This window comes from Staurois parvus, unplaced genomic scaffold (genome assembly GCF_062004578.1).
Source record: "Staurois parvus isolate SC_StPar_1 unplaced genomic scaffold, SC_StPar_1.0 ptg000604l, whole genome shotgun sequence".
In the NCBI taxonomy this organism is placed as follows: domain Eukaryota; kingdom Metazoa; phylum Chordata; class Amphibia; order Anura; family Ranidae; genus Staurois; species Staurois parvus.
This window is the reverse complement of record NW_028318400.1, coordinates 2455223-2480068: the sequence shown is the minus strand read 5'-3', so window position 1 is coordinate 2480068 and position 24846 is coordinate 2455223. Positions and strand designations below refer to the sequence as shown.

The following is a 24846-nucleotide window of genomic DNA, read 5'->3' as shown; positions in this document are numbered from 1 at the left end:
AGACTGTGTTCTTCTATTGTTGTGACTTAGATGACGTTCAGAGCACATTTTATGCCCAATTCATGCAAAACTCCCCGTAATCCCAAGGGGTTCACATACTTTTTCTTGCAACTGTACAGTAAAACATTAAATATACTCAATTCCTTTAAACAACCTGCTTGGGGATGCCCTAAATCTGAACGTAAAGTGTGCACCTATAGGATGCAATACAGCACAAGTGACATTTAGAAAAAAAAAAAACATTTGCTGCTAATGGAATTTCCCTGTTTTTTTTTAATTGTTTGTTTTAATGGCAAAGAATCTTCCCCAGAACAAATACTGGACCCTTAGCTTTGATGAGGGTCTGGTATGTATTTTAAGGGGGTACCGCACTTAAAAAAAAAAAAAGCATAGAGTACCCCCAAGATCTATATCAGAATAATGATGCTGACATAAAAATGTCTACCTGCTCTGGTAATCTTCACTCGATGGATTCTGATCACAACTGACAGATCCCCAGCCAGCAGTTGAATATACACAAAGGGTGGGATGCTGGCTGATATCATTGACCACATATGAATATGGGGCCAGGGATACATCATTGGTTGCTAGGACGCAAGTGGCCACCAGCTTGCTAGTAACCAATGAGGGCCCTAAGGAAGATGGTGGCCGCTTGTGTCCTAGCAATCACTAAGGGCACTGAGTGCAAAGCTTTCACATTTAGTGACAGTAGTAATATTGCCATAGTAAAATTCTGTATTATTTTACTTTTTACGAATGCCACTATACTCTATGCAACTAAGTCCATAGGAAACATACCCTCATACATTTGTTTATACTAGCCCTGCTTCAAAGTCACTGGTTAGTAAAAATCTAAATAAAATCTCTTCTTTAGAGATGATAGATGGTACTGACATCAACCGTTAACCATGCCACCAAACAGAACTACAGTTAAAGAGAAATTATTCCCTGAAGTCTTCCAGGAGTGTTGATCTCTTGATCCTCTGTTGCACTCAGAATGGAGTAGTGATGTTGCAGTTGAGCGAAAGGAACCAGTGAGCACAGCAGAAAACCAAGAGTTTGAAACTTCTGGAAGTATTGGCTTTTGAAGAGACTTCAAGGGATAGCAGGATCAGGGGCGGACTGACCATTTGGAAACTCGGGCACTGCCCGAGGGCCCGGGGTCAGTAGGGGGCCCCATGAGATGCCCCTGGTACCTTTTTCATAGGCTTTTTTGAGTTTGGGCAAGGACACAGGGGCCCCATGATCCCCTATTGCCCGGGGGCCCCATGATCCCCTATTGCCCGGGGGCCCCTGGAGTTGTCAGTCCGCCCCTGAGCAGGATAGGTAAATATTCACTTTTTACAGGGAGAGCTTTACAAAGATTTTCAGTTGAGCAACAAAGTAACTTTAATATGACAGCATTGAGCAAAGTGCAGCTGCCAATAGCAACAAATCAGAAAAAAAAAATTCCTGTCTTCTCTAAAACAATGAAAGATAAGATCTGATAGAATACTCTTGGTCACTGTGCATTGCATATCTTCACACTGTCTGATGAAGTTTACTCCAAGGTGTTGGTAAAAGTCATAAAAATATAATGAGCAAAGTCTATTTTTATTATATACAGTAAGTCTAAAGAAGAACCTCTCCAATTGAAGCTTTTTTCATATCCCATAAATCAATGCACCTAGTGAGAATATAGCATGTCTCTGGCTGTGCTTAAAATAATATATAAATACTAGGATTAGCATATAGAAGTGCAGAGGAGTATATGTTTCCATACATTCCAGTAACACTAAAAGCACATTAACCAGAATTCCTACTGTGTATGGAAAGCAGGACACACACATAGCTATTTCTGTATTCCTGCATTCAGCTGGCACTTACTATGTCACACAGAGATGAGAAGGAGATGTAAGTGCTGTGATCACGGGTGAAATCTTACAAAATGCTGTGACATTCACAAATGTGAAGAGATCAGGTAGCTGTCAGTCTCACACGCTTAACTATGTCAGGTCAAATGCATTATTCAAAACGAGTTAACCATTTAACTAATGACACTGTCATTCACTGTAGGTTATGCTGGCCTTTCATCATGTAAAAATGACTGCAGCTACAAAAATAGTCAAAGTTAATGTAATTGAAGAATTAATCTTGAGCAGCACAAGTTAAAGAAAATGTGTAAAGTATAATCTGTACATCCATAAACATCGCAGCCTAGTGCTTCTACCACTGCACAACCAGCCATTTACATCCCAGCACACTGCACTCAAGTATATGAATGGACTTGGCTCATGGACTGCCCGTTTTTTGGAGAGTTTAAAAACTGTTTTACATGCATAAGTGCACTGCTTTGAAATGCCAGATTTGCAAAGGAAAAATGTCGCATTGCCTTGCCCATAATGATCAGTCATATTTCCACTGTTATTTTTATAATATTTCAGGTAAATTTCTGGAAAAAATATTAAAAAAATGTACTATTAAAAAGGGAAAACAAAAATCAATTCATGAATGTTTAGTGCCAAACTTCAGCATATTAAACTGTTCAAAAGCTACTGTTTTCTACCATGGTGGTGTTTGCTTAAAGGATAGCTAAACCTAAGAAAAAAAGTATCCCGCATTGCAGATCGCTAGTTCCTAATGCTAAAATTCACCCTAAATGTCTTCCTCCCACTCTCCTCTAACTCTTTTGGACATTTTTACTTTTTTGGGGGGGGGCAGGTACCTAGTTTTTCAAGCACCCGCTCCCACTCATTTCTGGTCAGACCGCCTAGGTGATTCCATCGTAAGTTTGCTCCTCCCCACCCCAAATTCAGCCTTCTGGGACATGTCACAGGGTCCCAGCAGGCTGCAGAACCATTCACACAGTGCAGAGCGGCTCGCACATATTCAGTGGGAAGCCAGCTGTGAATCCACAAGGAGTCACAGCCGGCTTCTCACACTAAAAATGCCGATATCAAGGACCTGAAGACCAGTGAAGAACCAGCCCAGGGGGGGACGGCGGTGGATCCTTGGACAAGTAAGTGTTCTTTTGTTAAAAGTCTGCAGCTACAGTATTTGTAACTGCTGACATTTATTTATTTTCAAAAAGGCCAAAGAACCTAATTAAATATGGTACTCTTTGGTTTAATATCTTCAAGTATAGAAAAATAACTATATCTTGCCAGAGCTCCAGTGTTCCTGAAACGTCCTCTGCACTGAACTGATATTTCATATAATCAATGAATAAAAAGAAACAGCAGTGAGCGCTAATCCTGAAAGCGGCTAGGCACTCTAAGCAACCAATACACTTAAAAGCAATAACATAAAAATAGTGCAGCGCTGAAAATAATGACAAAATGACAAAAAGGTAGTCCACTAAAAGTCTATGACATATAAACGTATCCAGTGTCTGATGTGGAATCAGAATAGGTGATCCGTGTGGAAATGGCTGGAAAACGCACTCACCAGAAGTAAGACACATAAACGCAGTGTGTATATAAAACTCAAGGATCTTCAATCCAGAGGGAAGTAAAGCTGATCCGGTTACAGCTGCCTGGCTGCGAGAGCTCAGCTGTTGGCTGGCCGGGAACAGGAAGAAGGTGGCCTGAGAATCGCTGGATGGTCCTCAGTGCACAGGAGGCGCTCCCCGGCACTCCTCCGATCCTCAGCATCAGGTGTCGCTCCCAGGGTTCTGCTGGGTACTCTGCATGAAGCTCGGAAGGTATTGCCGCAACACAGACCAGGAGCTTTTGCTTGCAGAACCTTGGTCTTGGAATTCTACATCTAATCGTGTTAAGGAAGATCGGTTGCTGCATCTGCGGAGGAGGGATTCACCATTCCTGTAACCGGATCAGCTTTACTTCCCTCTGGATTGAAGATCCTTGAGTTTTATATACACACTGCGTTTATGTGTCTTACTTCTGGTGAGTGCGTTTTCCAGCCATTTCCACACGGATCACCTATTCTGATTCCACATCAGACACTGGATACGTTTATATGTCATAGACTTTTAGTGGACTACCTTTTTGTCATTTTGTCATTATTTTCAGCGCTGCACTATTTTTATGTTATTTCATATAATCGGCCTGGGTAACCATGACTGCCTCCACAGATACAGTAGAGTGATGGAATGTAGCCACCCTAGGATTGGAAATGTGTTATGCACAGGCTTACCAGGTGAAAATAAAGGAACAAATTTATAAAAAAGGAATCCTATCAAGCTACCACATCTAAAGACTTGTAAGCTTACATTTATGGTTATGAGTGAGGAGAAATTATTCTGTTCTGGTCAATTTTATTTTTTGTCACTAGCAAATGGTTGCTTTATATCAGGTGTATGGGTATGATAACAATGATAAAATAATATAAAGGAATAATAATCAATAAAATGCAAGGGATAAATGTAAACCATAAATGACCACCATAAAATAGCTCTTAATCATGAAATATTAAAATATTAGGAAAAAAGTCCATAAATTAAAATGCGATTTAGAAGTCAAAAATCATGAATGGACCCCAAGGTGACGCGGTTAATCCCGATGGTATATCAGTCATCAATCAGGGTGGTGGGTGGCAACAAATAGATAAAATGCGCACTCACCGGAAGCGCAAAGGGAATGAGCAATGTATTTCCCTTTGCGCTTCCGGTGAGTGCGCTTTTTATCTATTTGTTGCCACCCACCACCCTGTCACATTTGAATTTATGGACTTTACTAATATTTTAATATTTCATGATTAAGAGCTATTTTATGATGGTCATTTATGGTTTACATTTATCTCTTGCATTTTATTGATTATTATTCCTTTATATTGTTTTATCATTGTTATCATACCCATTCAATTTTTAGCACTGCACTATTTTATACTAGTTATTACTGAAGGTTTTATGGTCTCCTTTCTGGTGCATAGCTGCTCTCCTTGTTAGTCAAGAGCTCGCTTATATATCGTCTTCTATTTTGCTTTATATCAGCCTTCTTGTAATTGCATAAGCTTTTATTTTGTGCTTCAATATTTAATATAAAGTGCATCCAATGCACTAATTTTGCAGAGCATCCCATGGTTGTTAAAACAGAAATTCTAGCACTAATTGCTTTCATAGGACGGTCTCAGTTCAATTAGAAATATAGACAGGGCCATATACAGTATGCAGCCTGTTCTATCTCTAATCATTCAGCTGTATGTGTAATCTGAGTTCCTGCTATTGTAGAGAAAAGGCTGCAAACTAGCTCTGATTGTCTCAATCCAACTGAAAATACAGAGAGGCCATATATTCTGAGCAGAGAGAAGAAGGATTTGCTCTTCCTCTGATCATTCAGTTGTACCGTATGTGTAATTTTAGTACCTGCAGTTGAGGTTTGTTCACAACCCAGGCTATTCACATCAAAGAAGTAAAGTAAGGCTGATATGGAAGAGGATGGCACATCAAAGCTCCACCCACTATCTGCAAATAGTGAATATGGCATGTTTAATGTAATATTCACATTTTCCTAAGAAAGTGGAAAAATTGTTAAAAAATTTGTAGCCTTAAAAATAATAATGAAGACATACAAAAACACTATAAATCATAGTTGTCAACATTTTAAAAAAAACTTTCAATGCACACTGTTTTGCTGCGTGTCCAGCAAACTGTTTCTTGGCAGAGAATGTACTTTATTTAGGGGTGGGGCATGCATTTCAAATGCCCTTGGTTTTACATGAGACATATCGTTAATCTAATGCTGTACTTTAATTCAAGATATATAAGAAAAATGTAGTTATAGAACTAAAGAAAAACTTAAGCACGGCAAAACACTGGTAATAACAGTAAACGTAAACTCTGATTCCGAGGTTCAAAAGAGGACTGCAGACATTTAAAATGATTAGAAATTAACATTCAGTATTACTCATCTTCAAATGCATGTGACAAGAAAGCACATAGGAATGATAAAACATTTAAAAATTAAGAAACAATCCTATTTGAATTATTTTTCACATGGGACTGAATCACAACTCAACCCTTGGAAAATCAAGATCAAAAAGGCTTAGAAATTATAGCAGTTCAGTGTTTTTCTGGAAAATATGTTCCCCTTTGTACCTTCATTTTAAGTTGTTAAGTTCTGATCTGTCTCAGGCAACCCCTGCTAAATTCATGGCTCAAGGAACCATTTGCAACCATTGGAGGAACCTCAGGGTTCTCCGGAACCCTGGTTGAGAAACCTTCTCTAAAAGGTTCATATCTGTTTATGATTGGTATTGCTAAATCTTTCACAATCGTTCCTGATCTATCTTCTTGTATTTAAAGGTCTTTTAATTTTCATAACAAGAACTGGAGAAAGACAAGAAATCGAGGCAATAGAAAACAAGATGTTCTGTCTTTTGGATCCAATCAGATTGCAGTTTTTATTCTTAACGTGACTATTATTTGAGGCAGCTGTCTTGTTAACTAAGTTCTTTTAAAGAGCGGTCAATCATTGTTCTCACCCATTCATGAACATTTTAAGCACAGGTACACAAAAATAACCTGCAAATCCTATCTCCTGAAATCCAGAAAAATCAAGTTGTACGTATAAATGTAAAAGGAATGTACGTTATGCTCTACAGTGTGAAATAGGGTGCATTATCAAATATATTCTTACAGGGTATGGTCAGGCCTCTCTGCAAGCTTCAAAGCCTCATGCATCCCTGCAGCTGACAGCTTCCGGTTGATATTTCTGTACCTGCATTGTAACAGATTGCGATATGTTGTCCTCAAGTCTCTGTTAAAAAAGGCATAAATAAAAGGGTTTATCAGAGAGTTCGCATATCCCAACCATAAAAATGTTCTCTCCATCCACAATGGAATACAGCTGCATTCTGTCCCACAGATAAAAGGTCTGGCCGTTGATAATATAAAAAAAGGTAGCCAGCATACAGTGAAAGCCCCGACAATAATCCCGAGAGTGGTAGCAGCTTTTTGTTCTCTTTTAAAAATTGAAATGTTTTTTCTGTCATTTTTCAAGAGTCTTGATAGATTGGCACATTCTTCAGATTCTTTGTACATTTTCACAACACCGTTCGCAGTGATCATCCCCTCGCTTTCCTCTGATCGCGGGAACCCCGTAAACTTGTGTTTGGCTGCGCTCCTTTTAGCGGCTTTGAATATTCTATAGTACATAAATAGCATCACCGACATGGGAATGTAAAAGGCAACAGCTGTAGAATAAATAGTGTAGCCAAAATCTTGACTGATTAAACAGACGTTGTCATCGTTGACATTCTGCGCCCATCCAAACAGAGGAGGTAATGTGATCGATGCAGATAGGAGCCAAACACACAGGATCATTTTGGCCATGCATTTCCCATTCTGTCTTACAGGATAGGTCAGAGGTCGAGTAATTCCCAGATATCTGAAAACAAACAGAAGATGTAATTTAAGTAGAAATCTAATGGATTTTATATATAAACATTTCCAAGACACAGTCTGCTGCCCATAGCAACCAGTTCAACATTTTATTTTTTAGGTTAATTTTTTATTGTTTTTTTTGGATCCTTCAATTCATTTGTGTCAGATGTGCTAGAAACAACAGGAGAATCTGATTGGTTTTCTATGAGCAGAACAGTCAGTTCTCTTAGACATTAAACCGTTAATCTTTAGTAAACAAAACCTATGCATTTCATTATAGGTATATGACCAAAGGCACAATCATTGGAGTAACGTTACATTTTGCTTCTGTTAAATACAGTGTATAGTCTTTTCAATGATTTTTAGATACGCACATGAAATCAATATGATGATATGTTTGTGCTATTCATTTTATTTCTGTATACAAGTCCTAATTAAAGATATACTGAATATGGGGCAGCCATATTTGGTCATTACATTAGCAGGCTTTGCTTCTTGATGTGGTTTTCTGCTTCTTATATTTGAAGATTATAGGTCAGCTGACTCATTAAAACCAATGTACCTCTCTAAGTGGTTGATATCTCATCTAAAAAGGTAATACAGTCGCTAACCTATTCTGATTCTAGTAGCTATCATTTCATTTATCAAAATACAGTAACAATAAAAGGGAAGAGAAAGTATTTCAAAGTGAAAGTTACTTTAGAGCATACATACAACCCATAGTAACCAATCAGCTTCTGACTTCAACTTGTTCAATTAAGCTTTGACATTAAAACCTAGAAGTTGATTGGTTACTCTGCATAGCTGCACCAGATGCTACTGCTGGTCTCTTCTGGGTACAGGGCGCACGCCCCAACCTGCCAAATCCACAGCTGGATTTTGTCAGCAGGTCCCGGCCAATGTCTCATGGCCAGTCCTGTTGATTGGTTATGTCCAATCACAGCCCAGAGCCCTGTATTGACAATCAACACAGAGCTCTGTCCAGAGGGAACAACCTTTTTGTTTCTTCTCTCTGCAAAGCAGGGAGAAGGAACAAAAAGACTTTTAGTAAAAGGTAGTACATATTAGACACATTAGCACTTGTTAGGCACACCGACCTTGATTACCCCAAGATGTGAACACCTTCCCAGCCAGTGTCATTAGTACAGGGACAGTGTATAATATTATCATTGTATTCAGTGTATTACTGTCGCTGGTGATGTCAGCGTCAGTTAGTCAGTTCCCGTCCAGTATCATTTAGTGTCAGATTGCCCGTCACACTATCACAGCCCCACTATAAATTCCAATATATATAGCACAGTTTGTAGACTTTCAAGCAAATCAATCAATATACGCTTATTGGGATTTTTTGTTTACCAAATTGTAGCAGAATACATTTTGGCCTAAACATTTTTTTTTGTTGGATATGTTTTATAGCAGAGAGCAAAAAATATTTTTTTTTCACAATTTTAGGTCTTTACTAGTTTATTTAATAAAAAAAAATTAAAAACCCAGTGGTGATCAAATACCACCAAAAGAAAGTTTTGTTTGTGTGAAAAAATGATAAAATCTTTGAGTACAGTGTTGCATGACAGCGCAATTACCAGTTAGAGTAGCTCAGTGCTAAATAGCAAAAATTGGCCTATAGGCATAAAGGGGGTAAGTCCTTCTGAGCTGCAGTGGTTAAAAGTGAATTAAAGCATTTTTGATTTGAGGTGCCCAGATACAGTGTAGTTCTGCTTTAACCCCCTGATGCCGACGTCACACAAATATGCAGCCTCACGGAACTGGGCTTTTTTCTGTGGGGCCGCATATTTGCGTACCTGTCTTTGTGCTGGGAGTGCGTCGCACTCCGCACTCCCAGCACAAAGACCACGGTGCCACTGAGAGCCCCTTTTCTTGTCTGTCTGTCCACCTGTAAGGTGAATGATGTGGCGAGTCTGTGGGTGAGACCAAACCTGATTTAAACCAGCCAAGCCTGTAGTCTCATGCTGGTGATATTGCATTTGCAACATGTGCTCCAAGCTCCCTGTTTGCCTGCCAACCTGCTAGCTTGGATTCCCTCGTTGATGACCTCAGATCGGCTATAGACTATTCTCCGAAACCTGCCTGCCTTTTGACTATGAATTTGACCCTGATTATTCTGCCAACCGCAAGTAACTGTTTGCTGTACTCAGTTTGCACCTGCCCTGGTGTGGTGGCGTGGTAGCCAGGTACTATAGTATTGTGTATAAGACCTAGGGGCAACCCAGTAGAGGTAGGCCTGCTTGCCTTATGGGAAATGGGGCTGCTATAGATGAAGAACTCAAAGTAGAACTAAAGGCAAAACATTTTTTTTCATTTTGGATAGAATAAAGGACGTGTAGTGTAATAGTTACTGGCTTACAAGAAACTAAAGCTGGCCACAGACAGTACGAGCCTGGCCAGTTCAGGTGAACCTTCTGAAATTTGAACCATGTATAGGCTGGCAGAAAGTACCAAAGCTGATCGACTGATCAGCTTATGTACAACCAGCCTGTCATATTAACATGTGATTGTTGCTAGCAGCTGGAAGAACACAATGGCTTTCATGGGAGGGAATTCCCTCATCAACACTGACCCATGGTTGCACGAAAGAAAATCGCTCCATCTATGGCTGACTTTAGTAATAGTTTTTATGTTATCAATTATGTCAGTGTACAAGTAATCACTTCTGTGTCTATCTATATACTGTACAACATATCTATGTATTCTCTGTATACTGTTGCATCTGATCTCCCTTTCCTTACTCTGGGAATGTGGCTCCAGCTGGATTTAGGCTATATACTGTATATGAATGGAAGACAAAAGACCATTTGAGCTTGCTCAGGACATTAAGTGGACATGTGCCTGAGAAAAAAAGAGGACTACTGACTCCATGAATTTGGAATGAAATGATGGGCTACCCTGGATTGAAACAATGGTGTATTTATCTGTTTTACCATCTGTAATACATCTTTATACCAAGCTAAGTAAATTCCTTTTATTATTATACTTTTAAGTTGTTTGAATTATTGCAACACATAATGTCTCTGAAAGATTAAACATAGGAACCCAAAAATGTTACCTTGGGACTGTTAAAAGTCCATCTGTGTACCATTGAGAGGATTTTTCTTTACTTCCTATTTCATAGCCAAAACAAGAAGGAATCCTTCCGAAGTGAGGTAATCTTGGTTGTCACTAGAACTATTGTCCCCATTTGAAGATTCAGGTGACAATTCAAAATTGGGAATTTTCTTTTAACTTTCAATCTCCATAATGGACAAGAAGAGAAAGAGAAAATCTCCCTAATTGGGGCAGTGGCAACTATAATAAGCTGACAGGTTCTCTAACTCCTCTCCACTCTATCCAAAATTTAAAAAAAAAGTTTTGCCTTTTGTGTTACTTTAAGCCTTGCAGTGCCAGAAGTTCAGCATTTGAAAGAAGACGTGGATCACTGGAGGAGAGCAGCTTTCTACAGAAACCATCAGCCTGCTGGATGTGGGATGTACTTCACTACAGGTAAGTTATGTGACTGCAGCTGTAGCAAAAAAAATATTTTTTTACCAAAGTTTAAAAACTACGCTCTCATCAGGTGTCTAAAACGGAAGGAGGACCCCCCACCTGGGGACAGCTAATATGCCCAGCCACTTATCAGGTGTGGTAATCTGAGAACAGGAAAGAGTGAAATGTCTATCCCTTAGGCATGTCTAGGAGTCCTAAAGATTGTGGAAAAAGGAATCAAAGGGCCCAGCAATGTAGGTAAAGATGGTCTCTTCCAAAGCATCACAAGCAGGCATGTTCCAATGGACTGGTTCACTTCAACAATGACAAAATTGTAAATTATTTTGGTGGAGCATACTTTTGGTTAAATGACTTTCACTGCTTGCTTTTTCAATGCTGATACAAGAAAATATGAAAACTCCAAGAACAAAATAAATATCCATTACATGCATGAGAAGAAAATATGCCAGATACAAAAGTTTGATTGTCTAGGCTGCATTTTTTTGTCAGTTTTCCCAGGTGAATGAACAGGCTGATCTACACAATAAGTATGTGAACATAGGAACATGCTCATGCTCATGCAATTGACAAGTGTAACAGCAGCTAATTCATCAAAGTCATGTCTGAATGAAAAGTTCATTACAATGCATATTGTCTCTTTTGTGTCCGCCTGGCAAGATGACAGGGGAGCCTAGGGAGAAGTAGAAGATATTACTGTATGCTGAATATACATGAATAGAATAGGCAATTTAGGCTGGAGCAAGAAAGTCAGATTTTTATTTAAAGGAAACCATAAAGGATGTATGAATGCATTTCTGTAGAAGGGAAATGCTAGGCTCACAATCTAACTATAATAGAATGGGGATCATTAGCACAATCAGCAACACATTTTCCACTTTTCCAGGTGAACCGTGAACATATACTCATGTGCGGAGGAATTTGTAAAAAAGTAGACATTTCCTTTGCACATGACTATAGGGTTGAAGTTAATTCAAGCTTTGCACAGTAAAGTGAAAAATGCGTAAAGTCAACTCCAGTGTAATTTAGACATGAATTTCCAACCAATCTGTATTTAAGAAAATATTGGCATAGGAACATACATTAGGCTTCCTATGTGACTTATATTAGGCTGAGCTGACTTGTGACAGATTTAGAATATACAGGTATGGCCAGATGTTTAGTTTGAATGGAGGAAAAGCTGAAACAATTGTAAAAGTGACAACACATGGTATAAAATGCAGATGCAAGTATTCTGTGACCAGATTTCCTTCCTGCCTGTTCTACATCCAAATGGATATCGATCATGTGGGAAGAGCTCTTTGCTTATGTTAAATAATGGCATATCAAATCTAAACAGCCAAACCTGTCATAGAAAAAGCAATCTGTGCTAGAAATACTGTATGCACTCTGCCACTGATGAATTGATTTTGGAGATATGCGCTTCAGAGCTTTTATCCTTATCCATCCTTCACCACTTAGTAAGTTGCTAACCTAACACAAGCATGACATATTGGGACACTGCATGCCTGTTACAGGGCAACAACTCTTTAAATTGGTCCTACAGTTAAATTTTTTTTATGTAAAATAAAAAACATGTCACCCATTACTTACCTGCTCTATGCAATATTGCACAGAGCAGCCCCATGTCTCCTCTTCTGGAGTCCCCTTCCAGTGCTGTCCATTCCTCCTCTTCTGAGTGTGCCCCCATAGCAAGCTGTGTGCTAAGGGGGCACACATGTGGGCGTGTTCCCAAGCCAGGCTGTGTGCATCCAAAGATGCACACAGTGTCGCTCGGCCATGCCTCCACACTGTCCACTAACAGGATTTGATTGACAGCAGCAGGAGCCAACAGCTCCCGCTGCTGCCTCTGTGTTCTAAGAGAGCAGGATGAGAGCATTTGCAAATGGGCAAAGTGCTGGATCTATACGTTTTGTGGGGAGGGGTACTACTACTACATACTACTACTGGATCATTTTTTACCTTGATGCAGGAAATGCATTAAGGTAAAAATGTTTTGACTTTAGTATCACTTTAAGGTAAAGAGGACTAACCTGGAAATGTACCCTCGAACATAAATCAGCAGTGGCAGCTCCCATATTTCTGTTTGATAGGCTTCCATTGTAGGTAGGTTCTGGTGAAATGGAAAAGCAGGTGTTTTTTTTGTTTTTTTAAACAAAAGATTCAAAATCAAAAAATGATAAGCAATGAATTGTTTTTTTTTTCTTTGCAGTGCCAGAGACGCTGCTGTCCATCATAACATGTTGACCAATAATGGGAAGAAAGCTTTTGACCTGCTCAGCTAAAACATGATGAGGAGGAGGACAGACGACATACTGGTCCTAAAATATTTGTAATTTTTTCCATCTATATCTGAATGTTAAAAGGTATCATGGTAGTTGTGACCAGTCTAGAGAACAAATAATAGTAGAGGTATATCCACAGAGACACTTAACCACTTTATAAGAGCTGGTCCCAATGGGAGCTAGTTGCATATTATTGCAGCCCAGCATTTAGGATGCTCAGAGCACTCTATAACCAATGAGAAATTACATGTTAGTACATGGAGGTGTCTACTAAGAAACGTAGATGCAAGTTTAATGTGTTTTTATATGCACAGGAACATTTATAGGGGTTGATTTACTAAAACTGGAGAGTGCCAGATCTGGTGCAGCTGTGCATGGTAGCCAGTTTCTAACTTTATCTTGTTCAATTAAGCTTTGACAAAAAACATGGAAGCTGTTTGGTTTAGTAAATCAACCCCTTAGTATATCCAGACCAGAGATCACATTTTTAGGATTTTCGTCAATCTAGACTTTGTCATAACTTTTGAGAAAATCTGCTTTGCCCAGCTCCCTAAATATAACTTTAGGTAACAGAGAGGCTTAAGCATATGAAAATAAAAACATATTTCTTTTTCAGTTTTGATAGTGTAGGGAAGGGTTAAACCACTGTTCTTTTTTTTTTCTTTTTGCTGTCTGTGTCTCATTAAAGAAAATTACCTTATACTTCCTGTCCTGAGGAATGAACAGGAAGTGAGAGATTATGCTTCCAATGTGATGAAAATCTTCTTACAATTGTCACAGGAACAGGCTTTCCCATCTTTTATTGTTCTGGTGGAAACTCAGAATTATGGAATTATACTTACTTTGACTTTTACACTGTAAATCTAAATTTACTACAATCTGTCCTTTTTTTCCAGAATGTGTTAGTACTAAGTTCCATTACTCAGAGCACTGCTGTGACAGCAAACCAACTTATCAATGCCACTTGTAAACACAGAAACCACTAGCAGAGGAAGTCTTCCACTACTCACTCCCTCTGCTGGGCTCTACATTAGGCCTGGGTGGACCCCCCCCAGATCTGGCCAGCATAGCCATGAGTGTGGAGCATTATGATCGCTGGCCCCACTGTGTATGTTTGTGGACAACTGAAGACAGAAGAGGTGCTGCAGCATATACAGTAAATGGATTAAGTCACCGGTCACACCGCTGCGATTTAAAATTGTGCGGTTTGTGTGCAATTTCAGCATGATTTCAGGTGCAATTTCTGAAGACTTTATTGCTACTTGTGAAGATTTTCAACAATTTCTTGCAATTTGCAGTGCGATTTCCATTATATTCTATGTATGTAAAATTGCAACAAAACTGCAGAAAAAGTAATGCAATAACTACTTTAGAAATCAAAATGTTAAGACACTGACATTCACATTCATTAGATGCAAGTTCAGGTGCAATTTCAATTCCCAAGTCGCACCTGAATGACCGGGAACTTACTGTGAGAGGGACGTGGAGGTGCTGCATGCTTTTCTAGGGAAAGAGATGGGTTTGACAGCAGGGCTGGACTCTGCCAGGGTTAAGACTCCACTCTGTGTCTTTGCCAAGCTATTGTAGAATGCCCCAGCAATAGAGTGGGAAGCATGATCCTACTTAGGACAAATCAAGCAGTTTTGACCGGTCTGACACCACATTTCAAAACTCAGGGCTCCCTCATTTCCAGAAATAATGCTAATACCAAGGCCATCGAGAGGACAAGGCTCAAGGTTATACGGCTCAACACAAGAAAAGGCAGACAGACATTCCAAACTGCAGCAGTGGTATCCCATTGGCAAGCCAACTGCCCTGATGCAAGGCACATCCCAGTCTCTCCAATCGGCCTACATTTACAGTATAACTGCTAATTTACCCCCCAAAAAAGGTAGGTCAAGATCCATTATGTTTCATGCCACACCAAAGCGGTTACATAAAAGGACCATGCGGTAAACCATCACACACTATGTGTATATAAATACAATTTTATTATGTATCAAAAATGTAAATGCAATAATTGCCAATTAAACACACAAAAAAACAGTTTTACATTAGATTTAGTTTTTTCCTGTTATCTTGTTGTTGCAGATATTCCATCTACAGGTCCCCAAGGGACCCCTTTGGTCACCATCAACAGATAATTATTTTGCAACATTGTATTTTGCGCATTGCCTGTTCCAGCCCGAAGGGGCTGCAGTTTGTGTGGGGTGGGGATGGATGTATATTTTTTTTCCTGTACCGTTTGTAAACTAAAACACTATTGGAAAGAAAAAAAAAAAACACAAAAAACAATAAAAACACCAATATCCATCACCTCACTCCAGGCAACGTTGTCTGTAACACCATTAAAATGTAAACATGACGTTGTGGTATGATCATAGCTATTATAAAGTTCTCATTGCGACAGCAACACTTCCAGTCATCTGTCAGGCTATAAATATCACCATCTGGGCTACCACAATTGGGATATATTGTTGTGGACTAAAGTGTCTATGTTAGTCCAATGACACCCCCTCACGCCCTTATCAGTTGTTCAACTATGCAGTTAGCAAGGAGACAAATATTTGGAGGTTTGAATAACGCTGCTCTATACCAGCTCCAAGAGCTTGCTTGAGTTAGGCACCGGAACTAGGAATGTAGGGGCAGGGGTGAGCACAATATATGGCTTCTAGTACAAATATCTCAGATAGCTTCCACTAATCAAAAATTCACTGACTTCACATTGCACTCTATAGTGTAGAAAAGGACGCCGCTCTAACTGCACGTGGAATCTAGTATGAAGATGGCCTCAGCCGTCGGTCCAGCCACACCCTTCCCATTGCGCTCTGCTGTGAAAGATAGTGAGATCCCCAGTGTGACAGCCAATGAGATCCTCGAGATGAAAGCCAACAATGAGATGCTTGAACATCTCACTGTCAGGCGAGGTTGAGATTTGGTATCTGGGAACAAAGATTAGGTGTTCAGCATTCAGGAGCTGTCAGCATGATGGTGTTCCTATCTACCCATTGCTGATCCTTGCTGTATTGGAATACATGCTATGCTTACAAAAACTGCTTAGTGGTTAGCACTTCTGCCTGGCAGTACCAATGTAGGACTTTTTCTAAAAGCAGTGGGCATGTGTGCAATAGCATAAATTGAGCCCCTTCGGCTATGAATTATAAAATGCGGTGAAAGCATTTTTTAATGGCACTAAATATTGGGCGTGGCTTAAAAAGATGTGGTTACATAGAGCGTGAGTTGCCTTATATAGCATAGAAAGCATCACGTACTATTGACCTCTAAATGTTGTGTCAGTTACCAATGACCTCTGCTTCACTACTGACCTCTGAACTCTGCATCACTTACTGCTGACCCCTGAATTCTACATAGTTAGTTTGGCTAAAAAAAAGACATGAGTCCATCCAGTTCCACCAAAAAGTTATAATTCTATAGCCACAGTTGATCCAGAGGAAGACAAAAAAACCCAGCAAAGCATGATCCAATTTGCTCCTGCAGTGGAAAAAATTCCTTCCTGATCCCCCGAGAGGAAATCGGATATTCCCTGGATCAACTTTACCTATAAAATGTTAGTAATGTCTAAGTCTCTTACTACTGACCCCTGAACTCTGGGTCACTTACTACTGACCCCTGAACTCTGCATCACTTGCTACTGACCTCTACATTAGTTACTACAGAGTTCAGTACCAACACAGAGTATGGAGTGCAGTAGTACGTGACCCTCTGTCTCACAGTACTAACAACTATGCTCTGCACTGCTTCCTTCTGTTTTCTTTCTCCCTGGAATCTTCACAGTACTTAGGGCACAGCATCTCTGACTCTTCTCCCTGTTCTCCTACTCACTGGTCCAGAAAGATTGGCTAAGTTACAGCTGATCAGAGAGAAGGACAACAGAGGTAAGCCAATCCCCCTCCTGTATCTCCACTGTAGTTGCAGTTGTTGCAGGCAACTGCAGTAGAAAGGCCCAGGATGGGGGTGGGTTGGGGAATGAGGCTGTGATTGGCTTATCAATCACAGTGAATCATAGCCCTGCCCCCTACTCCCTATACCATGCGCACTGTACACATTGCACACATGGATGATATGCCACTGTGTGAAGCGCAGCGTAAATAGTTGCCATTACATAAATATCTGTGTAATAAACAGGGGCGGACTGACAACTCATGGGGCGCACGGGCAATAGGGGATCATGGGGCCCCTGTGTCCTTGCCCAAAAACTCAAAAAAGCCTATGAAAAAGGTACCAGAGTCATCTCATGGGGCCCCCTACAGAAGGTAGTTGTGTTAAAATCTTTGCAATGTACATACAGTGAAGGAAATAAGTTCAGGTGTCTTTTATACAGGTAACAAAATTAGATTAGCAGCACTCCCTTTAAGAGACTGCTTCTAATCTCAGCTTGTTACCTGTATAAAAGACACCTGGTAGCCAGAAATCCTGCTGAATGATAGGGGATCAAATACGTATTTCCCTCATGAACATGCAAATCCGTGCAGAATTTGTTTGGCATGCATTTCTTTTGAATTTTTTGTTGCTATTCTGTCTCTCAGTGTTACAACCATTACCTACCATTCGATTTTTAGACTGATCATTTCTTTCTGAGTGGGCGAACATTCAAAATCAGCAGGGGATTAAATACTTATTAAATACTTATTTCCTTCCCTGTAGATCACCCAGAGGGGAAGTTTTTTTTCTCTCAACAAAGGGGGAGATACTCTAAGTTTTGGCAACATTTAGTACAAACGGACTTAGGTCCATTCTGGCTCAGTTCTAATGCTAAAGTCCCAGTTCTACTGGATAGCTCCCCAAAAAGAAAGGCCCTGCTTCTCCCTGAAGGGAAGATCACTTACATAGTTCTAGTTCCCAGCCGTAAAGACTACACCCTATCCCACACCCAAGAAAACACAATGGCACTGAACCGCTAAAACTGTAAAATCATATATTTTTTAAAATGTTGGTCATAACCTCGAAATCCAGTGCACGTGACATGAGTGTCTGGCACTGGCAACACCCATGGGAAGCATGTAGTTCAGGACCAGTGCCAGGGGACTCAAAATAGACCTGGTCTTAAATGATATTGCTATTTTTCTATCATATCTGTTACAAACTATTTACGTAACTCTGACATTGCTCTGAATGTATTACACTAGAATTTTGAGATACAATTAGTATCATGGACATTTTATTGTTTCCCACAAAGTTGAGAGCATGAAATTGTCCAAAATGTCTTGGTATGCTGACGCCTTAAGAGTTCCCTTCACTGGAACAAATCCCAATCTCTGAAAAACATTTGTCACTCCAGAGCATGTCTCCACTGCTCTAGAGTCCAGTGGCACAGTGCTTCACACCACTGCATCCAACGTTTTGCATTGCACTTGGTGATGTAAGGCTTTGATGCAGCTGTTCTGCCATGGAAACCCATTTTATAAAGCTCTCTACACACTTTTGTTGTGCTAATCTGAAGGCCACATGAAGTTTCGAGGTCTTTAGCTATTGGCCCTGCAGACGGTTGGAAACTTCTATGCACGTCATGGCTGAATTGCTGTTCCCAGTTGCTTCCACTTTGTTATAATACCACTAACAGTTGACTGTGGAATATTTAGTAGCAAGGAAATTTCACAGATGGACTTATTGCACAGGTGGCAACTTATCACAGTACCACGCTTGAATTCACTGAGCTCCTGAGAGTGACCCATTCTTTCACAATGTTTGTAGAAGCAGTCTGCATGCCTAGGTGCTTCATTTTATACACCTGTGGCTATGGAGGTGATTGTTGTAACACCTAAATACAATTATTTGGAGGGGTGTACTAATATGTTCAGCAATATAGTGTATTTACAACTCTTCCAGTTTTAGTTAAGGGAGTTTGGAGGGGCAGGTTATCAGCAGACAGGACCCCAGAATTTGTTAAAATTTGAAATGTGTTAGCTGGTACACTATGGGGTTGACTTACTAAAACTGGAGAGTGCGAAATCTGGTGCAGCTTTGCCTCAGCTTACGATTTTTCAGGGTTTTTTTGTCAAAGCTTAACTGAACAAGCTGATGTTAGAAGCTGATTGGATACTATTCACAGCTGCACAAATTTTGCACCAAAGTTTTAAAAATCAATGCCTATGGAATAGTGGACTGTATATCTTCAATGCATAGTCAGCCTTGCAATATACATGATTAAAACCTGCACTCATGTTCCAGAATTTACAAAGTAGTAGCTGTCTGGTAAAATTTTGCAGTTTTTTAATGAATGTGGCTTCAAAGTGTAAATAATATGAAGTGAGGTAAACATTTACATCTAATCAAGCACATATTTTTGACAACATCACACAATAAAATGGCTAATATAAACAGCATGAATGTAGCAATATGACATATTGATCTTGCTTAGTTTGATTTCTTTCTATGCCACATTAAGGTACATTTTGACAATAATAACCATGAAGAACAAATTATTTCCAAATTACAATTTTCTCTAGCCATTAGCAGTAGTTTCTTACTTTTGTATTTGCACAGTTTCCATGTCATTGCTGTTTCCATGGCATTGCTAAGTCCAGCAGTCTCCAGCATGCTTGAGATTTTAAATTTAGCATGTTTTCAGTTTTCAGTTTTCATTTTCTGCAATAAACCTTTAAATAAATGACTTGAGTGAATGAAAAATATTATTTATGTTTTTATAAAAGCCTGTGCCCATCAATCAGGATTCACAGAGAGAGTACAGTATATGCTGTTTTCTTTCAAACTGTCTCTTCCTTTCACTCTCTTTCTCCCTCTCTAATTCTAACTCTGTATGATCGTGTCTTCTTTGAGTAAACATGGAGGTGAGGGCATTAGGGATGAAGTAATCTTCAAGGGGTAGATTTGCCGAGAGTTTAATTTCTCTTTTCTAACTTGTTTGAGATGCACAAAAAAGTCCCACAGAATCTGACACTGACCGTGACTATAACCTCTACTCAAAAGGACCAAAAGCTACGCAGTCACTATTTTCCAGCAATTGGGTTATCTACTCACACAGCCACAGGATCATCGGCTGCCTCTTTCCACCAAGCACTCCTCAGTGAGGGAGATTCAGACTCACTCCATCATAGGACAGATGGACACAATTTCCCCAACTTCCTCCTGGCTCTCTCCAGTGAGCTTCTCCAGCCCATAACTGACTCTAGGACTGAGTTTGCTAATATGCTCCCCAGATAAGGCTTTTAGCTGGGACTTCAATATCTTCTTAGGAGCACCTCCAATAGTCCTGTCCTGGGGTCTCCTTCTGCAGAACTGTACCCAGGAACTCTGCTCCTCCTATCTCAGGCCCCAGACCTCTCCAACCACCTACTGGGCACACCTTCCCAGGGTTTGGTTGGAGTCCAATAAATCAGGCTGCTTATTCTGTTCTTCCAGCCAATACAATTCTAGAGTCCTCTAGAATACAGGGGGAAGCAATCAGAGCAGAAGCCTGTGAGAAACTAAGCAGGCCTGAATAATCAACCCCTGCTCCACTAATTAAAGAGAAGCTAACTAAATTTGCTTAACAACCTACACTACTAGGAGGATGCCAGGAACTCTGGCATCCAATGCAAAAGTGCAACCTCCCCAGCAGAAACAGATGGTGGTTGCATGTCCGCTGAACATAAATCAACGAAGAGCAGAATTCTTCTGTCACACTGACAGCTAAGCCCTTCAGATTACACTGGGTGAGTTCCTCTTCCATTGTATCAGCTAGTTCCATTGTTATTTGACAGGTTCATTGTACTCTATGTATGTGTGCTGTCAGCACCCCAAATGCACAATGGGACCGAATGTCATGATGACAGTAGAGTTCCGTTGTTTACTATGAAAGAAACACTCTCCCAGTGTAATGTAATGCAAGTGTAGCACCCTCCTTGTTTAGCTAGTGGGAGCTAGACCTTGATGGCTAGTGAGGAGCTGATTAGCAGCTCAGGTGAGATAGTCAGAGGGGTCGAACTTTGGTCAGGACTGAGAGACTCTGCAAGCCAGCCCCTACTTTGAGGCTTTTAAAGGAGGGCCTTGAAGGCAGTGGGTGGATCTGAGGAGTGGTTGACTGCATGTTTGAGGGACCGCAGCCAATCACTAACAGGAGGCTTGAAAAGAGGCTGGACTCCCTTATAAGTGTTGGAGCCTTCTCAGTAGGGGGAGGAGAGTTGGGTGGAAGGAGAGAGGAAGATGTGAGGTTGAAGTGAAAGGCTGCCAGGAGGCATAGTGGGATGGGGCCTGCTTGCAAGCCTGGAGCAGCAGAGGAGGAAAACTCAGGACACACTGGCCCCCTGAGGGAGGACCACCTAAGGCAGGGAATGAACAGCCCAGCTGATAGGCCTGGTAACAGCAGCCATTCCAAAAGCGGTACAGGGGAGGATCTGAGTGAGTACACCTGCACCCCTTAGGCAGATAGAGGAAGGAGCGCTCTGGTGGGAAAAAAATAGACCAAATGCGATTTCTCCTGCGCTCAGCCTCCAGGACCCAGGCTGATGGCAAGTGGATGGAACCAAAATCAGAAGAACGACCACCAGTGTATAAAAGGTTGTGCAGCTCCAAACAAGGCTGGGGAAGCCCGGCCAATACTGCAAAGTGAAACAAAAAACGTGAAGCGCACCAACCTTGCACATTACCTCAGTAACCAAAAATTTATTGATAAAGGAATGGTACTCAAAAACAGCGATAAAAACAGGCATGTAAGTTCTCTGGGGGACTTCAGAGACAGGGAGCCAGCACAAATCCCATCATGGGGGTAGACACTCAGTAAAGCTACCAATAATGAAGTCATAGAAGAACTTGTTCTTCTATGGTTACTGAGGTAATGCGCAAGGTTGGTGCGCTTCTCGTTTTTTGTTTCACTTTGCACTCTGGTGGGAAACCAGATTAGCCGTATGCTAGTGACTGTTATCCACATAAAGGATCAGGAGCCAGATCGTCTGCTCAGGAAAAAAGTCTCCAGAGTGCTGGGTGAAGAGGAGTTCATATACGGTCTGGGGTAGTGCAACTGGAGCTGCCGGCTAGCACTCCAACAGAGACTGTGTCAGAGAAAAGAAGCTGCACCCTTTTACCCTATCCAAGTTTAATTCCCTCAATAAAATAACATAACCAATGCTTAAGGCCTGATTTCTGTCTGTGGATAAAAGCTGTGTGGAAAACGTTAACTGGCTGGCTGTGCAGGACTATAGGGGGACCCAAATTCATCCCCCATCCCTAGGGGGTAGTGTTACACAAGAGTAGTTGTTCAAATCTCCAACCATGGCACCACCTGACTGCAGTTTGCATGTTTTTCCTGTGCCTGCTTAGGGTTCCTCCGGTTTCCTACCACACACCAAGACATGCTGGTAGGTTAAGGCTGGCCATACACTATACAATTTTCTGCCCAATGTCCTTTAGATTTACCTTCAACTATGTAGTGCAAGGGCTTGCCTAATTGGATACAACTGAAAGTGTTGTTCACATTTAACCTCCTATTATATGGTTTGATAAATCTAAAAGGAAAAATCTCAAGAAAATTGAATAATGTATGGCCAGCCTAACTGGCTCCTGTCTAAATTGGCCCTAGTATGTGTATGTAGGAATGTGAGTTAGGGACTTTAGATTGTAAGCTCCTATGTATATGATATATGTAAAGCGCTGCGTAAGTTGATGGTGCTATACAGTATATGTACCTGTAACTAGAGATGAGCGAATCGAACCAGGCGAAGTGGAATTCGTTTCGAATTTCAGGAAAAATTCGATTCGCGTCGAATCCGAATATTTGCATAATTCGGGTGCGCGAATCTGATTTTTCCCGATCAGCCGGCAAAAGTGTCCCTGCAGAGAGCTCCGCTATTTCTGACAGTTCTCTGACAGTTCCTTCACATGTACAGCGGTTGAAACATTGTATCTATTTGTTTCCATTTAGGATACAGATGTTTTTATTCGGAAATAAATAGATACAATGTTTCAACCGCTGTCAACTGCTGGAACTGTCAGAGAACTGTCAGAAATAGCGCAGCTCTCTGCAGATACACTTTTTGCTGTACTGGAATACTTCTTCTTTTAATTCTTCTTTTCATTCTTCTCATTCTTCTTTTCATTCTTCTTTTCATTCTTCTTCTCATTCTTCTTTTCATTCTTCTCATTCTTCTTTTCTTCTTCATGAAAAGAAGAATGAGAAGAAGAATGAAAAGAAGAATGAAAAGAAGAATGAGAAGAATGAAAAGAAGAATGAAAAGAAGAAGAATGAAAAGAAGAATGAGAAGAAGAATGAGAAGAAGAATGAAAAGAATGAAAAGAAGAATGAAAAGAAGAAGAAGAAGAATGAAAAGAAGAAGAAGAATGAAAAGAAGAAGAAGAAGAATCTTTTCATTCTTCTCATTCTTCTTTTCATTCTTCTTTTCATTCTTCTTCTTCTTTTCATTCTTCTTCTTCTTTTCATTCTTCTTTTCATTCTTCTTCTTTTCATTCTTCTTCTTCTTTTCATTCTTCTTTTCATTCTTCTTCTTCTTCTTTTCATTCTTCTTCTTCTTTTCATTCTTCTTTTCATTCTTCTTCTTCTTCTTTTCATTCTTCTCATTCTTCTTTTCATTCTTCATCTTCTTCTTTTCATTCTTCTTTTCATTCTTCTTCTTCCTCTTTTCATTCTTCTTCTTATTTTCATTCTTCTTTTCATTCTTCTTCTTCTTTTCATTCTTCTTCTTTTCATTCTTCTTTTCATTCTTCTCATTCTTCTTTTCATTCTTCTCATTGTTCTTTTCATTCTTCTTTTCATTCTTCTTCTCATTCTTCTTTTCATTCTTCTTCTTTTCATTCTTCTTTTCATTCTTCTCATTCTTCTTTTCTTCTTCATGAGAAGAAGAATGAAAAGAAGAATGAAAAGAAGAAGAAGAATGAAAAGAAGAATGACAAGAAGAATGAAAAGAAGAATGAGAAGAATGAAAAGAAGAATGAAAAGAAGAAGAAGAATGAAAAGAAGAATGAGAAGAAGAATGAAAAGAAGAATGAGAAGAAGAATGAGAAGAAGAATGAAAAGAAGAATGAGAAGAAGAATGAGAAGAATGAAAAGAAGAATGAGAAGAATGAAAAGAAGAATGAAAAGAAGAATGAAAAGAAGAATGAAAAGAAGAAGAATGAAAAGAATGAAAAGAAAAAGAAGAAGAATCTTTTCATTCTTCTCATTCTTCTTTTCATTCTTCTTCTTCTTCTTTTCATTCTTCTTCTTTTCATTCTTCTTTTCATTCTTCTTCTTCTTCTTTTCATTCTTCTTCTTCTTTTCATTCTTCATTTCATTCTTCTTCTTCTTTTCATTCTTCTCATTCTTCTTTTCATTCTTCTTTTCATTCTTCTTCTCATTCTTCTTCTTTTCATTCTTCTTCTTCTTTTCATTCTTCTTCTTCTTCTTTTCATTCTTCTTTTCATTCTTCTTTTCATTCTTCTTCTCATTCTTCTTCTTTTCATTCTTCTTCTTTTCATTCTTCTCATTCTTCTTTTCTTCTTCATGAAAAGAAGAATGAGAAGAAGAATGAAAAGAAGAAGAAGAATGAAAAGAAGAATGAGAAGAAGAATGAAAAGAAGAATGAGAAGAATGAAAAGAAGAATGAAGAGAAGAATGAAAAGAAGAATGAAAAGAAGAATGAAAAGAAGAATGAGAAGAAGAATGAGAAGAAGAATGAGAAGAATGAAAAGAAGAATGAGAAGAATGAAAAGAAGAATGAGAAAAATGAAAAGAAGAATGAAAAGAAGAAGAAGAATGAAAAGAAGAAGAAGAATGAAAAGAAGAAGAAGAAG

At 39.7% G+C, this 24846-nt stretch overlaps 1 protein-coding gene across 3 annotated transcripts in view; it reads right to left on the bottom strand.

Annotated features, from left to right (window-relative positions):
- HTR7 (5-hydroxytryptamine receptor 7) overlaps positions 1-24846 on the bottom strand; it is a 200129-nt gene that overhangs the window by 42282 nt on the left and 133001 nt on the right. The window contains exon 2 of one of the 3 annotated variants that reach the window (XM_089692764.1): positions 6576-7325. The exons of 1 other annotated variant lie outside the window; for it this stretch is intronic. In XM_089692764.1, the coding sequence (XP_089548890.1) occupies positions 6576-7325 (750 nt within the window). Of the gene's footprint in view, positions 1-6571; positions 7326-24846 lie in introns of those variants that run through there. One more of the 3 variants, XM_089692765.1, reaches the window with a different exon arrangement.